This window comes from Myotis lucifugus, unplaced genomic scaffold (genome assembly GCF_000147115.1).
Source record: "Myotis lucifugus unplaced genomic scaffold, Myoluc2.0 scaffold_19, whole genome shotgun sequence".
Taxonomy (NCBI): domain Eukaryota; kingdom Metazoa; phylum Chordata; class Mammalia; order Chiroptera; family Vespertilionidae; genus Myotis; species Myotis lucifugus.
The window spans coordinates 1,561,215-1,579,444 of record NW_005871067.1 but is presented as its reverse complement, the minus strand read 5'-3'; the positions used below and the strand labels follow the sequence as shown (position 1 = coordinate 1,579,444).

At 45.8% G+C, this 18,230-nt stretch overlaps 1 protein-coding gene across 1 annotated transcript; it reads right to left on the bottom strand.

The window, feature by feature from the left end:
- MEDAG (mesenteric estrogen dependent adipogenesis) lies at positions 1–18,221 on the bottom strand. Its single transcript, XM_006085466.3, has 5 exons — positions 17,878–18,221; positions 6,864–6,973; positions 4,076–4,188; positions 3,177–3,462; positions 1–937 (listed from the first exon to the last, which is right to left on the bottom strand). Exons 1-5 carry the CDS (start codon positions 18,153–18,155, stop codon positions 813–815), a joined length of 912 nt encoding a protein of 303 aa, XP_006085528.1. The 5' UTR covers positions 18,156–18,221; the 3' UTR covers positions 1–812.
- Positions 18,222–18,230: the final 9 nt, after the last annotated feature.

Sequence of the window (18,230 nt, the reverse complement as noted above, 5' to 3'; positions counted from 1 at the left end):
TTAGCATCTTTGTCTTTTATTTGTGTAGATGTCACCCTCATAAATTCAATAAAAAAGTAAATAATAATAATAATAATACCCAACTGACATAATGTGCTTTCCTATCATTTCTGTGTAGAAAGAGGACACTGCTGTAATCATGATCCTTCCCTGTCACTGTTTCATTGCACATCACCTGGCCTCTTTCTACACCAGCAGCTTTGTTAAGAGGAAGGCCAAGGGAGTTCAAATTTTAGACAGCAGGTGGCAGGGCTGCCATCCTGCCAACCTGGCTAATCGCCAGCAAACCTTACCTAGAATAGTTCTCCTAAGGCAGGATGAGAAACACATTTGCCTTCCAGTGAAAGGTGCCAGCCAAGTTTGCAAAAGAACAGCACAGCTAATGCCATGCTGGCTAAGTTTGGGTTCAGACAAGGGTGTCCCAAGCAGAGGGCCAAACCGTGATTTATGAAGCATCATGGTCAATGCCCAAATCAGACTGGGCCTACAGAGACTGCCAAAGAAACTCCCTGGGTGCCAAGGTCCTACACAAAGCACTCAGGTGGCAGGACCCCACTGGTCCCTCTGCCTTTTTGGAGAAGTGTTCAAAGGAGGGGATACCCAGCCATGGGGCCAGTGCCCTCCCATCCTGAAGTCAGCTACATGGAGCCTGCCAGGGCAAGGCGGCACCCAGGGAAATGTGAGAGGAGCGCTCGCTTGGAAGAGCAGAGGGGTGGATCAGAGGGTGGAGGGCCTGCCTCCCACTTCCCCCCTCTTCCCCTCAATCTTCCGTTGGCCTGGAGTGTAGGAGGAACTAGACATGTTCAGTCCAATCAGAGAAATTGGTTAGGTGTCTCTTCAGATTCCAGAACACTTGGAAACGGTAATTCTGCCAAAAGAGGCTCCGTCAAAGATGATCTGGGTGACAGGCTGCAGTTAAAAACGTCATCTATTGAACCTGAAAGAAGTAAAGCAGGCATTATTGCCATCACTGGAAAACAGAAGCAAACCCACAGTGCTCTCAGAACTCACAAAATACACAAGGAGTCATTTCAACACTGAAGAGAGGATCCTGGCTTCCACAGAAATCTCAAAAGCGCAATAGAGATGGGTTACATTTTGTTTCCCAGTAGGACCTGGGTTGTCATTTGCTTTTCCATGGGCCGGAGTAGCTTTACAGTGAGTTGCATGAGCCTTTTCTCACTTGCCCAAAGGCCCAAAGTTGGGACAGCCTAGGTCAGTGATGGCGAACCTATGACACGCGTGTCAGAGGTGACACGCGAACTCATTTTTTTGGTTAATTTTTCTTTGTTAAATGACATTTAAATATATAAAATAAATATCAAAAATATAAATCTTTGTTTTACTATGGTTGCAAATATCAAAAAATTTCTATATGTGACACGGCACCAGAGTTAAGTTAGGGTTTTTCAAAATGCTGACAGGCCAAGCTCAAAAGGTTCACTATTACTGGCCTAGGACAAAGGTTTGGCCACTGGTGCATCTTGGCTCTGCCCTCTGCCATGATCATGACCTTGCTGGCCAGCCCTGAAGAACCATTCCCCATGGCTCTGGAGTGTAAGTGGCCCAGGGCTGGCTCAGAGTGAATTTTAAGGAAGCACCACCCAACTTCACATACCCCTGTTGTCCCCAGGATGGCAGTGGACACTCTGCACAACCTACATGACAGAGGGTGAGCAACGGTGAAACAGTAAAACCCTACCCAGGCTGCTATGGTAGTGGGTAAGGCTGGAGGGGTGTCACAAGAAGGACCAGGCACCTCGGACTGCCACAACCAGGAAAGCTCATCTTTCCCCAAAAGAGATCAGGGTAACACTCCCTAACACACACACACACACACACACACACGCACACACACACTACTGCAGAGGAGCAGAGTACAGAGGCATCTTTGCAAGGAACACCCAGACAGAGAAAGCTAAAGCAACGAGGAGGGAGGGAGAAAAGGGGGAAGAAGGGGGGAAAGAGGGGAGTGAGAGAGAGATGGGGAGAAGGAGAGAGAGGGAGAGGGGGTAGAAAAGGAGAGAAAGGAGGAGAGGAGGAGGAGGGAGAGACAGATACTGGGGGAGGGAGGGAAGAGAGGGAATGAGGGAAGGAGGAAGCAGAAGGAGAGACAGGGAGAAACAGAGACAGATGGGCTACTTCCAAAATAAGAAATAGCTAGAGTAAGCATTTTTGCTAAAACATTGGAAGAAAGCAACTGTATTAAATACAATTAATGAAGACCTGCATTTCACATTCAAACTTTTTGAAACTGCAGGTTCATAGAGACTGGCGGAGTTTTTTGTTTGTTTTGTTTTTGGTTGTTTGTTGGAATTAGCAGCGAAAGTCCTGGCTCAAGGAAGTTGCTTTATAGCCCAAATAGCATAGGACAGAGAGAACTGAGTCAGAGAAGGTGCAGCCGGTGTCACCTGCTCAGCCACACCAGTCTGACAAGTCTCCTCAACTCCTAGGAAAGAGGCATTGGATATCAAAATGCAGAATGTACCACATATAATATGTCATTTTTTCACCGTGACCTCACAAACTCTGGAGAACCCTTCCAATTTTTTTTAATCCTCACCCAAGGATATGTTTATTGATTTTAGAGAGGGAGGAGGGGGAGAGAGAGAAACATCGTTGTGAGAGAGAAACATGAATCAGTTGCCTCATGTATGCGGAACCTATAACCTGGGTATGTGCTTTGACTGGAACTGAACCCGAAACCATTTGTTACATGGATGGACAATGCTCCAGTCAACTGAGCCACATGTGCCAGAGCCAGTTATTTTAATTGATGTAAAATTGATGGCTATTGACCACGTAGACTCCTCCTCCAGCTGACATCTTTGTTCATATCTGGTGCCAGAATATGCACATCAGGAAAGCATCATTCTTTCATAATATTTAAATAAGTGTTAACAACATTCAAATGAGCATTAATATGTATTTAAATTAATAATATATTTTAAAATTATTTTCTGGGTGTGCTGCACAATATAATTACTATGTCAGAAAACTTTAAGGAGCCTAACACTATATTTCTTTTTGGTAGTAAACATGTCTCACTTCTTACTTTCTGAATAATGTGATATATTTTCCCTTTGTCTAGAGGCCTTATCTTTTCCAGGCATTGACTCTCCTCTCCCATTATACTATTCTATCCTTTTATTTAACTATGAGAATTTTTAACATACCTCTAGAAGTTACACTGAATTTTCGGTCAGAGAAACTGCTCCTTCGAATTAATGGTTCACTCATTTTTTCCAGAAATAATTTAATTGTCTCCTTCTTTTCTGGTCTTGTACTTGACAAATTCAGAACTTTTCCATTCACCTTTACAGTGGAATTGCTGAGCCCAAACCAATAGAAGAAATCAAATAATGCGTCAGCTTTGAATTCATAGGCAAAGCTCAAATTTTCTCCATTAACCACCTCATTTCCCGGAGGGAAAAAATTCTTTACTGCTTCTTGAAAATCAAACTGAAAGAGAAAGACAAATTTGATGAATTTCATGCATATAATGATAATGTTATATCCTAGAATTCTATGTTACTAACAACTGCCCAAATGTCCAAAATGTCACACCTCTTATTTTTCTTTCATTCTGGAAGATAATTTTAAACAGTTGCCTTAACTTTTTAAAAATGATTTCAGAGAGGAAGGGAGAGGGAGATAGAAACATCAATGATGAGAGAGAACCATTGATTGGCTGCCTCCTGCATGCCCCCTACTAGGGATCAAGCCTGCAACCGGGGCATGTGCCCTGACTGGGAATTGAACAGTGACCTCCTGGTTCATAGGTTGATGCTCAACCATTGCCTTAACTTTTTCAAAACAAACATATGTATTTGAATCATATTACATCTACAGACCTTGAAGTGCTTGGTCAAGCTGACATTCATTATTACCCCATTTCTAATAAGTTGCTACAAACTCTGCTCATTTTATTGGTAGTGATTATGAAGCAATAGAAAACATCAATGTCTGGACACAGCTAAGTTATAGCTGAGCTCTAGGGACTCGGCCCTACATGAAGTGCTCGAACCCCTCTTTATGTGGCCGCAGTCCTGGATTCAGACAGGCTAACACTCACCTGGAGCCGGTAGCTTTCTCCAATCACTGAGGAAATGACCATATCCATCCCTTGCTCTATCTGTCGTCTTATCTTGGGGTGCCTTGTGTTCACAAGGAAGGCATATGTTCTTTCTAGAAATTTGGAAGCAGAATTCAAAAAAAGAAGTGTGCATGTGTGGCATAACATACTTCTTAGTATTGGACAAAGCAGTGATTCCCACCTTCCTTGCAGATTTTATTCATTTTTAGCCCCGCTCACTGCAAAGCCTCACCAGATTTCTACAAACATTCAGAGAATTTTGCAGACGAGAAGGAAGCAGGCCTCCTTGGGCTGCACTTTGTCACTTCTGTCTGGGAAATCGTCATTATCAGAAATGAGAACTGAGCCTCCACGGAAGTATGCAGCACAGGGAGCTGAAGTGGGAAACGCGGGATGGCTAGTGTTCCTGTCACTTCCTTGCTGGATATTTAAACAGCGACCTGACTGTCGCCAACATGTTGTCATTTGCAAAGCAAAACATCAGCCAAGTCCAGGGAAGAAGGCTGCCCCATGTCTCCCCCTCCCCTAAACCCTTCTTCCCCAGAAACTTTCATTCTGCCAAAGGGCTGGTCTAGGTTGCTACGAATCAAGGCAATTTGAGAAGGACTCTCTTCTGTGCCCAACAATCCCCAGTGGGAAGGAGCCCCTCCCATTGCTTAAATTACATCATGTCTGTGTCCTGGCACAGTTAGGTTTTGTTATTGTTGCTTGTCTTTTGTTTGTTTGTTTTTTTGTTATTTTTTGTTTTTGTAATCTCTTAAATCCAATTCTATCCAATTCTATATAATCTAAGCAAAAGGAAGATTGTCTACTCAGTAAATTTGAAATACTATTAACCAATAACCCCTTAACTCTTCAGCCCCCAGAAACCCCTTAATTACTGAAGTGCTTTTTCTAGGGAGACACATAACATAGATTGCCGGCCTCTGTTTAAACAGAGGGCCAGCCATTAGGTAATTTTGAGAACTCAACATTTTTCCTTGGCTTTGAGCATTAAACCTGTAGCCCACAAATAGCATGTGTTACATCCTTGAGGAACACATTTTGAACTAACCTTTGCACTCACCTTATTCATCTTAATTTTCCTACCCCTGTCTTTCTCTTAAATTATTTTTGGGCATTTTAGATATATCCTCTTTAAGATCAGACAAAACAAAACAAGTAAAATAAGCAAGCTATTTTATACTTTAAATTAACTTTTACACAAAGCAAACCAGGACCTTTGTGCATTCTCAGGGCCGGCATACTTCACAGCTATACTGACTGCATAGGTTGTTCACTGCACAATCTGAAGGAGACTATTCACAGTCACAAACCTATCTGTGTATTTATTATGAAAAATTCTGGGAAGAATTAGTAAATTGTCTTGAGTTAATGGTGGCTTTTTCTAATTTAAACAAAAGTACAGTTTAGGATAGCAGCTGGGCTGGACATCATGTTACCTTAATCACAATGTTCACAATTTAAACTTCACCATCTTACTTAAGCTTTTGTAGCATAGACTCTCTCTTCATATCATGGCTTTCCTTACAATGAACCAGCACTGGGTTTCTGTACCTCCTTCCACAATAGTTAAAACTGTGTACCTTTTGTAGGCCACCCACAAGTACCTCCTTGTCCCACTCCCTGCACTTTCATTAAAATGTTAAAATAGATAGACCTCTTATTCTTATGATTCCTTCCAAGAGATGGACCAGGAGGTGCAGCTAATACATCTGTGAATTATATCCCTAGAGAACTCTCTGGATTCATGGCCATCATCAAGCCAAATAACATCAGGGGCTCAGATGCTCTATGAGTGTTGCTAGTTACTGTGTGTTCTGGCCCTTCCTGCCCAGAACATTCCGACTCTGAATTAAGAAGTGAAAGAAAATCTGAATGACTCTGGATTGAAATGAGCGGAGCATCAGCTCCAAGAATCTGGATGAGACTGAATGTTTAAAGAAGTTTCTTTGGAACTTGTAGATCCTTTCTTGTTACCTTGGAATAACTTTAAAAATGTTGTTTTGCAATAAATTCAATAAATTTAATTTCTATCATTATGTCCATGATTTCCCCTCTCTGGCAGGAGGAAGAAGGGAAAAATGAGATATTTTCATATTGGAACTTGTGTTAATATGGCTGTTAACAGCCAGTCTGATTTCTTGGAAGAAACCATAAAGAGACATTTCTAAAACTGAAATTCAAATATCATAGCATGAAACATAAAAGCATCTACAGGTATTATTTTCTTTATCTTAGTTTTGTCATCTATAAAATGGGGATAGTACAAGTACCTCAGGTAGGATGACCATGCATCCTAATTTGCCTGTGTTAGTTCCAGAAGAATTGTTCACAGTACCTCCTTTCATGTCCAAAAATGTTCCCATTTGAATGAAAAGCCCTGTGGAGCTGTTGTACCAATTGACACTAGAGCAGACCCAGAACACCTAAGTGTCTCATGTGGTAGACAGTATTACATACCCTCATCTTCATCATTTCAGTCATTTTTGCAATCCCTGCAGGCTCAGAATGTTAAATCTCTTCCTGCCTTGACATAAAGTATGAAAGAAAACTCAGACAGATGGCTACTGCCCCAGGCTTATGCAGAGGTTTGAACTGCAGGCTCGTGCTGTGCTTCAGATGGCCTGACACACCGGGCTTCTGCCTCCAACCTTGTCACAAGCCGACATCCGCTCTGCTTTCCCCCTACCCAATTTCTGACATCAGCATGCCACAGCCCACAGCCCAGCAAGGCAGAACCAAACCAAAACAGTTAGATACCAACCTTTTGAGATGTCTTTTCTGGTCTGTACATTAATAAAGAACAGCATCGGTTTGCTCAGTATAGTTTCCCTGTAGTCTTTATAATCGCAGTAGTTGGTCAGTTCCACATATCTATGAAAAAAGCAGAGATAACAGCAAATGTAATATACCTGCCCACCTAAGTTGGGAAGGCGATGTCTGGACAGGTGCCTGCCACATCCCTAGTCCATTTGAGAGAGGTCCCCTAAAATGTGTCATTGCAGAGGCAACCATGTTTTATAACATATGGATAAAGCCCCCTCTCTCTCCTGATCAGCTGAGATAAACTTGCAACCCAAAGGTGGCCATGGTCCTAGGGTGGCCTGACACCAATGCTTGGCTCTCAGATCATGACCAGAAACATCTACATCCAGGGATATGAGTTCATTTGAAGCTCTCAGAGCTCTATGTCTGTCTGGATTGAAAACAAATTACACTCAATGAGAGGAATTAGCTGGTCTTCCCCAGGGCAGTCATCCCATATGACTAGTGGGTCTACAATTTTCCCTTCCTTCTCTATCATCCAGTATGTCAGCTTTCTCTCCCTACTCTACGTATTTTCCAGCTGTCTTTCTAGGTCTCTACCCACATTGTTGATAAAAAGGCAGATTCAAATGTAAATTAGCTTCCTTCAAGAAGATGGCTAATTTTCTAACCAAACCCAAGCTCAGGTGCCATGTGGACCTAGGCCAGTGGTCGGCAAACTGCGGCTCGGCAAACCGCGGCTCGCAAGCCACATGCGGCTCTTTGGCCCCTTGAGTGTGGCTCTTCCACAAAATACCAACTTGTGCGCATGGGCCACGAAGTTTCAATCGCACTATACGTGCGTGCCTGTGGTATTTTGTGGAAGAGCCACACTCAAGGGGCCAAAGAGCCACATGTGGCTCGCGAGCCGCGGTTTGCCGACCACAGACCTAGGCAATCTGAATGGCATCCAGTCCAGCGGCTGGAGGATGCACTGCCACAGTCCTCTTCATCATGGAGCTGGTTCCACTGATGGCCCAGCTGTGGGGACAGTGCACCGGTGGACAGCCAGCCTGGCAACAGTGTGAGCTGCTTTTGCAACACGGCAGTAGCATGTCTGCTTTTGACACCTAGTCAAAGGCAGAGACAGCTCCAGAGTTTATTTCCGGCTTGTCCTTCAGTGTCTGACTTGAAAAATCACAGCCCTGGAGAGCTCCCTTCGCCCATATCCCACAATCCACTTAGAGGGGCCAGCACACAGGACCCTGGCCTAGGCATGGGTCAAGAGCATGTGGGAGAATATCTACCCCTGAGTCAGAAAAACACAGCTTCCACTGTCTGTCTCCCGGCTTGGTTTCTTAGAAATATATCACTATTTTTTTTCTGGGCTTGTCAGACCTGATTTTGAGAGCATTTAAAACCTGACCCCTGAGGGAGCCTCTAGAATGCTTCCTGTCTTCTGATTGGCCAGGCTTTTAACACAGTCTCCACTTCCCAACCCATGGGCACTGGTGGTGGTCAGGTGGTGGGGGAGAGGAAGAAGGGAGGAAAGGGGTGCAGGGGTGCTTGTGAGGAGGACAGGAGTAGGGAAGACGAGGGTGGGAATGGAGAAGGGGTGGGTGACCTGAGGAGTAATAAGGGGACGGACTGGGTATGATAGTGCAGACTGCGTTTTGTGTTTTGTTTTGTTTTGTTTTGTTTTGTTTTGTTTTGAATATATTTTCATTGATTTCAGAGAGGAAGGGAGAGGGAGAAAGAGATAGAAACATCAATAATGAGAGAGAATCATCGATTGGCTGCCTCCTGCACACCCCTTATTAGGGATGGAGCCCATAACCCAGGCAGGTACCTTGACTGGGAATTCAACTGTGACCTCCTGGTTCATAGGTCGACACTCAACCACTGAGCTACACTGGCCAGGCCAGACTGGGGACTTTGTTTGGGCCTTTCTCCATCCCTCCCCTGCCCTTGCCTTCACCAGGTCAGAACTGTGTGGAGGGAGAATGGGATGAGATGGGGTACCTGAAAGGGAGAAGCACTTGTGTTATTAGCAGAGAGAGAATTTTCCTGTTCTTCTTAGTCATAATTGATCAACTGCCAAAAGGGACTGGAGAAAGGAGGCAAAGGAGAAGGGAAAAGAAAGGGGGCCACCACTACTCGGTTCACTCGCTCTTACTCATTCACTGAACAACATTCCTTCAGTACCTAAGATGTGCTGGGTACCAGGTAGGCACTCACATGGGCCTTATCACATCTGAGGAGCTCAGGGCCTAGGAAGTGAGGCTGGGGAAGAGGGTAGCAGTACAGGGGTTCCCAGGGCTCTCCTGTTCCCTCTACCTTCCATCTATTCAGCTGCCAAGGACATGGTCCAGCAGACAAGAGAGAACTGAGAAGAGGAGGGGCCGGTGAGACCTGTGGGTGCAGAGGGGTGAGAGGAGAGATGTAGAGGGAGGAATCTCTTATAGCAATAGAAGAAAAGGGCAAGAGTGAATGGACTAAACATAAAAAAGAAATAAGCGATGTCAGGGCCGGAGTCAGGTACCACCTGTGAGCCATCCAAGGTGGGTTTTCACAGTCTCCCACCTTTTTATCACAGAGTCAGTTAACAGTCACATTTCCTCAAAGCGACTCCTCTGCTCTCTCAACATCCATGGTCAGATTGTCACTCTCCAGCACAGCCAGAAAATCTGTAGTTTTTATTACTATTCTGATGATGCAAATGACAACACTTGCCTCTGCCTATACAATCCATTGACGTCTGATCCAAGGTGTCATTGGTATGGAAAAGATAAAAATTTCAGCTGAGAAATGACCACTGGGTGTCATTTTGCTCCAGAATGCTATGGAAGGCTTTTGGAACACTATGGATTTGGCATGTTCAGAGAAGGGGGCTGGGCGGGGGGGAGCTTCTGGATAGCCACATGCTGACTTTAATGGGTCACCTACACATGAGTCGTTCTTTTCTTTTAGAGTCTGAATTGGATAAGATCCCCTGAATAATAAAGCTATGCTCAACATAATGTATTCTTCCTTTGATGATTTAGAGGCACTTTTAGGATCTTAAGGGGCCTGTTAACATCATGGCAGAGCATGTCAGTTATCCCTGTACCTCAAAGGTGTGGAAACGCTGCTTATATGAGAACTGGTAACAGAACTCACAGAAAAGAGATGGTGGCAAGATCCCTACCTACTGATCCAGGTTGCAAGAAATACCTCCTCAAGTCATCTATTCCCAACCTCCCAGTTATGGTCCAATTGTTAAACACCTCTAAATTCCAATGAAATAAAGAAATATGAGCATTGCTTTGGAACTCACTGTTATAAAATTTGGATATGTAAGTCACCAAAATGCAAAAAGATTGTGAATCGAGTTGTTAAGTCTCACAGATATTTAAGTATCTGGCATCCAATCACTTGTTTTATTTTGGAGGAGCCGTACTAGACTGTATTAGGGACTAGCTGTTTCATCTTTAATTGTGCACATTTCTGAATTACTAATGCAAACACTGCTTCTGTGTACTGGGTACTTAACTATATTTTCTGATGTTATCATTAGGGAGGAAAAGCCAACAGCTGAAGATGGTTCCTTTAAACTCTCATTTCATTGTTGCTTTTACCCGGGCCCCAAAATGCTTTTTTCTAGGCTGAAATTTTTTACACTTGCCTCCAATCCAAAGACTGAAAGGCAGAACAATGTGATGAAGAGCATAATGATTCGAAATGAAAAGATCCAATTCATGCCCTAACTGACTAACTGTATGAACTCAGTCCCACAGACACAACCCACTGTGACCTTAAGTGAGTTACTTAACTAGCCTGAACCTGTGCTTTCATCTGTAAAGGGATACAACAATATTACCTTCTGTTTGTCAATTCAATGCAGTGCAAGTAGTGTTGACATATGTACTATACTTGGGTTCATAGTAGATGCTCAACAAAATAATTAGTATCTGTAATCCTAGCCAACTCTGCTGGCCACGGGTGATGAAGTTCTATAAGTTTCTGACACCAACCAGGGCTGGGTTCCTTTGAGTGACCAGGAAAGAGGGAAATCTGAGCATCTGGGGAAATGAGCAAGAGTTTCTCCTTCATTGCTCCAATTTCTGTCCTCATCTCTTCTGTTTGAAGGCAAAAGAGAACAGCTGAATGAAGGCAATAGTCGAAAGGTGGGATGAGAAAACAACACTATTTTCGCTTCTAGTGAATCAGGACTGGCGGAAAGATTGCCCACCGTCTAAGACACCTCCCTTTTTCTGAAGTGCCTTCAGGTTTCACATCATCTGTAGCATGATCTGAAAAAGCTGCTCCAAAGTTCCCTTGGCTCTAACGATTTACTGCTCAGGGATGAATGAAAATTCAAACCTTTAGCTTCCATCTGAATGTGTGTGTGTTCATTAAAAAAATATGGAGCCCTAGCTCCAACACTCAGTAGATAGAGTGTTGGCCTGCAGACTGAAGAGTCCTGGGTTCGATTCTGATCAAGGGTGCATGCCTGGGTTGTGGGCTCGATCCCCAGTAGTGGGCATGCAAGAGGCAGCTGATCAATGATTCTCTCTCATCACTGATGTTTCCATCTCTCTCTCCCTCTCCCTTCCTCTCTGAAATATCTATACTAATAAAAGCCTAGGTGGTCCTCATGCCCTTGTGCAACGCCCTCACACCATCACAAGAGGCCACCACAAGATGGCCGCCACAAGGTGGCTGCCCTCACATCGCCACAAGATGGGCAGTTGTGGGTGATAAGGCTGGCAGGGGAGGGCAGTTGGGGGCAACCAGGCCAGCAAGGGAGGGCAATTATGGGCGACCAGGCCAGCAGGGGAGGGCAGTTGGGGGCGACCAGGCTGGCAGGGGAGTGCAGTTGGGGGCAATGGGTCGGCAGGGGAGGGCAGTTGGGAGCAATCAGGCCAGCAGGGGAGGGCAGCTGGGGGCAACCAGGTTGGCAGAGGAGTGCAGTTGGGGGCAATGGGTCGGCAGGGGAGGGCAGTTAGGGGCGACCAGGCCGGCAGAGGAGGGCAGTTCAGGGCAATCAGGCTGGCAGGGGAGTGCAGTTGGGGGCAATGGGTCAGCAGGGGAGGGCAGTTGGAGGCGATCAGACCAGCAGGGGAGCAGTTAGGCATCAATCAGGCTGGCAGGCAGAAGCAGTTAGGGGCAATCAAGCAGGCAGGTAAGTGGTTAGGAGCCAGCAGTTCCAGATTGTGAGAGGGATGTCTGACTGACGGTTTAGGCCTGATGGGATCGGGCCTAAAACCGTCAGTCGGACATCCCCCAAGGGGTCCCAGATTGGAGAGGTACAGGCCAGGCGGAGGGACACAACCCCCAGTGTGTGTGTGTGTGTGTGTGTGTGTGTGTGTGTGTGTGTGTGTGTGTAGAGAGAGGGGAGCAGAGAAACAGAGAAACACATGTTAGAACAGTTCTTGTAGAAGGCCCAGAAATTGCTTAAGAGTTCATAAACCTTTAATGCAGTGGTTCTCAACCTTCTGGCTCTTTAAATACAGTTCCTCATGTTGTGACCCAACCATAAAATTATTTTCGTTGCTACTTCATAACTGTAATGTTGCTACTGTTATGAATCATAATATAAATATCTGATATGCAGGATGGTCTTAAGCGACCCCTGTGAAAGGGTCATTCAACCGCCAAAGGGGTCGCGACCCACAGGTTGAGAACCGCTGCTTAATAGCAAAAGCTTGCAGGAACCTTCTGCCCTACAGAGTACACAGGATGGCCTTCCTGTGTTTCTAGTGTTAACATGATAGCTTTATACAGAACCTCACCAAAATTCTCTTTCACTTCCTCTCAGTCTTCTTCTGTCCCTACTGTAGTGAAATTAAGCAAAAAATTTTAGATTTATCACTATACTGTCTCTGCCACACATCGAGGATACACGTGGTCATTCATTCATTCACCAACTATTGACACACAATGCAGTGAAACACTGTGATAGTGCACAGAACGATTCATTCATTCATTCATTCATTCATATATGCAATAAACATTTGCACCAATGATGTGCTGAGGGGGGACACTTGAGAAATAGTCCTGCTTTCAAGAAGCATATAGTCCACTGAGGAGACAGATAAGAAGATGCACCATTTCAGTATGAAACGATAACTGTCTAAGACCTTGTTGCTTAAAGTGTGGCCCTTGAACCAGCAGCACTGGCATCATGTGGGAGCATGTGAAACTGCAGATTCCCAGGCCTCTCTCCAGGTTTATTCAATCAGAACGTACATCCACACAATCCCCAGGAGACCAGCATGCTTACTTAAAGTCTGCAAAACACTGGTCTAAGACATGGTCCCTCCCACTCAGAGGTTTACAAACTAGTTAATCGTTCAAACACACAAATACTGGAGGAATGCTCAGTTCTCTACATTCAGTGTCCACTCTCAACAGGGTTATGTCCCAGTTACTTAAATAAGAGCAAAGTGGGAGAGTCCTGGGGTCAGAACCACTTATTGAGCTGAGACACACACTAGAAAAGTGATCCTCCTGTTGGGCCCAGCATTCCACAGATGGGTGAGCAAAGCAGGAGAAAGATAGGGATCCCAGGAGGAGTCATGGCTTTGCCAGGCCTTGGGGACAATGGGGTGGCTGCCTCCACTCCTCTAGGTAGGCATGTGGCAAGCATCAGGTGAGCTGAAAGCACGAAGTAAACCAGAGTGTGTCTGGAAGCCCAGAACAAGGCTCCTGAGGAAGGAAGGCAGGAGAGAAGGCAGCAAAGGCTTGAGGCTTTTCAATCATCTGATTTGGAATTAATTTCTGTCTCTGTGACTTTTAACTTTGACAAGATCCATATCCTCACCTGTAAAATCTAGCTGACAAAAGGAAATCCATGCCCTGGCTGGTTTGGCTCAGTGGATAGAGTGTCGGCCTGCGGACTGCTGGGTCCCAGGTTTGATATGGCCAAAGGCACATGCCTGGGTTGCGGGCTTGATCCCCAGTAGGGGGCGTGCAGGGGGCTGATCAATGATTCTCTCTCATCATTGATGTTTCTATCTCTCTATCCCTCTCCCTTCCTCTCTAAAATCAATAAAAAAATATTTTTAAAAAAAGGAAATCCGTGAAGTGGCTAAAAGATTAAATAATGTGTGTGAAGCACTTGGCTTTGGGGGCTGCTTAATAATAATATGAAAGCTAATGTTTGTCAAGTAATCAATATGTGCTGAAAGTTATTTTAAGCACTTTATGAATTTTTACTCTGAACAGCAACCCGATAAGAGTGAGGAATTATCGTTCCTATTTTACAGCTGAGGAGACTGAGTCACGGAGATGAAGTAGCTTTCCCAAGTCACTGAGGCAGTAAGTGCAGAACCCGGATTCCAACCAAGGCCATCTGGTGCTGGCCCTCCTGCCCGTCCACATGTGCTTGAGACTGTACTCATAACAACACAGCTCAACACACAGTGAAAATTACTTCATCAGTATCACTCGGTGCCCTGTGAAGGGGCTGCTGAACTGGGCAAATCACCAAAGCCAAAACTCAAACATGGGAACCAAAGCCGAAGACCAGCCAAGAGGGCAGGATGGGAGCCCGCTGAGTTCAGCCGCAGCAAGGGTAACCCTGCTGCCCTCTGTATGTGGAGCTGTCACTGCTTCCACACCTCCTGGCCTTAGTCAAGGTCACTTCTGAGAGGTGCGCCTGGGCAGGCAGAGGGAGCCAAGCACTTTCACTGTGGGGTGGGGGTGAGGCTTCCCCAGGACAAATCTGACTATGTTCCAGCTCTGCCTTGGGGTCCTTACTTTAACTCCATGAGTCTCCTCTTTCAACCCTCACTCTCTGCCCCTGGCAGCTGCCCTCCAGGCGGGCGAGTCTGACTGTCATCACTAACAGCTGGTTGAACACAGGCAGGAGCAGGTCACCTCTCTGCTTTTAGTGGCTTCTTTACAACCACTGGACTTACTTTTGCTTTTAGGTTGATTATACAAGATGAGTCCTGGCTGATGTAATTTCTGTTATTTTTTTGTAGATTCAGGAAACTTGCAAGAAAGCTGCTGTCTACAGTAATGCAGAAAGATTTCGGGTCGGGCGGTGTGCTGAACACACGGGTTCATAGTTAGACAAGGCTGCATAGGAGCTTGACTCCATGCTTCCCAGGATCCTATTCAAGGGCAGGACTTGACCTCTCCCAATCCTAATTTCTCAACTGCACAAAGAGGACACAACAGCGCCAACTTCATAAACTTATGTGAATAACAGCTGTGAAACATTGTGCCCCATTCCTGGTACTCAAGCAAATATTAGCGACCCCTGTTATTATTGTCGGGCTTATTGTTATTGCCCGAGCAGCCCCTCTCATGCTAGGGAAACACTGAAAAGCAGGGATTATAGCTCTGCTTTGCCCATCGTTTGCCATTACACTTCACTCAGAGGCTGCATTACAGGAAAAAGGTGTGTGTATGATAGTTAGTGATGATTTGTACCTTGTATCTTGAGCAGGTTTTGTTTGTAATACCAACAGAAATCCCGAGCTTGAAGGAAAAAATAATAGTAAAGATCTTGCCATAAATCCCACAAAGTAGGACAAATATTTTTAAAGCAGGTCCTCAGAAGCTTTAAAGCCCTGAGGGACATCAGGAAACCTTCCCATCACCCTAGGTTGCCTTGGGCTTATTTAGCAGGTATGTATGTAGAAAAGTGTTAAAGTATCAGAAAACAAACCGCAGGAAGTTGAGCGAGTGAACCATAGGAATGTCAGGGTCAGCAGCTCTGAACCTTTCGGTTTCTTCGGAAAAGGACCTATGAAAGCCACAGTATACACCTCTGAGGCCCTGGAAAAAAATCCTGCTTACACTGTGGGCTTATCCCAAACCAAAAATACTTGTGCAATGGAAAAAAATAATTAGCAGAGCAAGGATTCTTAACTGAATTCAACTATCTCATAAATTACCCAAATGGTCAGCAACATCGGGTATGTCTCTTTGTTTCTGGGGAGAAGGTCTACATGTGATTGATCCCCCAAAGTCTATAGTCCAAAGTGATTAAGGATGATTGCTTTGCTTTCTCGCCCCCCCTCCCCCCACACACACCTTCTCGACTGCTCTTGGGTGGGGGCCATCATACCTATGGCAGGAATATGGTGACTGCAAAGATGAAAAAGTCACTGGAGTCCATCAGCTCTAGACCCCAACTCATGAAAAGTGGAAAGTACGTGTGGGGGTACAGCCAACTCTGAAGATGACAGACAAGGCAAAGAGAAACTGGTCATCCTCTCCAACTGCCCATCCTTGGGAAAGTCCCAAATAGAGTGCTACTCCTTGTTAGCCAAAACTGATGTTCACCACTACGCTGGAAATAATATTGACCTGGGCACAGCTGCTAGAAACACTAGAGTATGCACACTGGCTGGTACCAGGTGATGTGTGACCTTTAGCAGTCTGCCAGAACAGACTGGTAAAAAGCAAATTGTGCCAAATGTGTCTTTAGTAAAACTGGCCAAAACTTATTGAAGGAAGAAGTGAGGAAGATAGGAAGGGAAGGAAGAAAGGAGGGAAAGGAGGGAATAAATCACTGCTCTGGAGCAATATTTTGAGAAAGGAAGTTGTATGCTAGCCTCAAGGCCGAAGACAACAGGGTAAATTTGGCCAAGCTGAGGAGCAGCAACTTTGGAAGTCTGAATTCTGACTCCGCATCCACCTCGTGATCCATGAGGGCAAACCTTGCACTGGGCCTACGACTCAGTCTTCCCTCTCTTTCTGGAGGGCTCTCTCCATTCACACTAGGTTCCTTCCCAGTCATCCTTCAGGACTACACACCCCATTACAAAAGCCTACTTTCCCTGCCATAGGATGTTCCTGAGAGGAAGACAGATGGTTCCTTCCAGTCCCTGAGTTATTTTCAGGTCCTCCTTGCTCTTTCCCACAGTACAAAACCCTCACACAATTGCTTAGATGACAAAAATCTTGTATTTCTGACTGTTTGCACCCTGGTCTGTGTTGCCTGGTTATTATTTATTCTGAACTCTAAACTGCCAGGGTTCCACTGCTATTTTATATTCTTTTATGTAGGAGATGTTTGAAGCAAGAGTTTAATGACCAGACTACAAAATCATTTAAAAATTTGCAGCAGTTTGCTAAGACTGGGAGTGCTGGCTCTGTCAAAAGCCTAACCTATATCTTCAACTAATTCTGGGCATTTCTATTTTTCATATCGTTCTCAAATGCAGTGCTTACCTTCTTTTTAAATCTCTGCAAATCTGATTTCTAATTCCGTTCCTCCCAGGGTTGGAATTCCTGCGTATGGGTTGGGATTTTCTATTCACTAAGAAAGGGAGAAATTCTTGCTGAGGAGTGTTTTCAGGCATTCAAATCCCTCCTTCTCACTGTGTGGAAAAGCAAGGTTTTCCCAGCAGCTTGAAGAAGGCATTTTAAATGTCTTTTCTTGCTTGCCTCTTCTTGGCTGCATCTCACCCACGGGGTGGCATAGTGCTGCTGTCTTTCCCAGTAGCAAAGGCTCTGTAGTAGCTGGCGGGCTTACTCATCTATGAATCAAGCTCTAGGCTGCTCTTGCACGATTCCAGGCAGTCAGTTCTCAGAAAAATATGACACATGCACACTTGCACACAACACTTACTTTTGCCCACACGATGGCACAGAGGACCCTGGGTTAGACTTTATGGGACTTTGTTCCCTTCTCAGCTGTGATTTATTTATTTATTTACTTGAAACACTAAAAGATGGGACACTGAACTTTTATACGACTCTCCACTGGGTCTCCTCACCGGATAAAACTCGTAGTGCACAAAATTGAGCATTCTCTCCCCCCTCCCACCAATCTAAAGTCAGGATGTGAGTCTCTCCTCTGAAACATCCCCGAAGGGTGTGCCCCAGTTTGAGCTCATCTGACCCAGTTAAGGAGCCAGAAAGGGAAAATCACTGGCCAGCTGGGTGCTCCCTGGGCGGCTTCTAGCGCAGCTGCAAATGTCGGGGCGGGCGCAGGGCAGAAAAGCCCGGGCGGGAGAGCTGGCGGCCCCGGTGACGGCACCAAGAAGCGGAGGCCAGCGGGGGACCCCGAAGGGAGGGGGCGCACCCACCTTTTGATGTAGCGGCCGAGGCGGCAGAGCTGCCCGTCCAGGCGCACAAGACCGTCGCCGAAGACGTTGAAGCCCCCGCTGGTGGCAGCCGGCTCCCCGGACCCGGGCACGGCGAGCTGGTCCCCGCGCAGCTGGAGGGCGCCGGGCAGCAGGCGCAGCAGCTGGGCCAAGGGCAGCAGGGCCAGCTCGCAGTCGCACGTCCACAAGCTGCGCAGCTCCCCCGACGAGATGGATGTCAGGCTGGGCCTGGCCGGGGGTGCACACGTCGCCGCCGCCATCCCGCCGCCCCGGAGGTCCCGGTCCAAGCCGCTCCCCGGTGCCGCCCACCCGTGAGGAGCGCTGCAGCCCGGAGC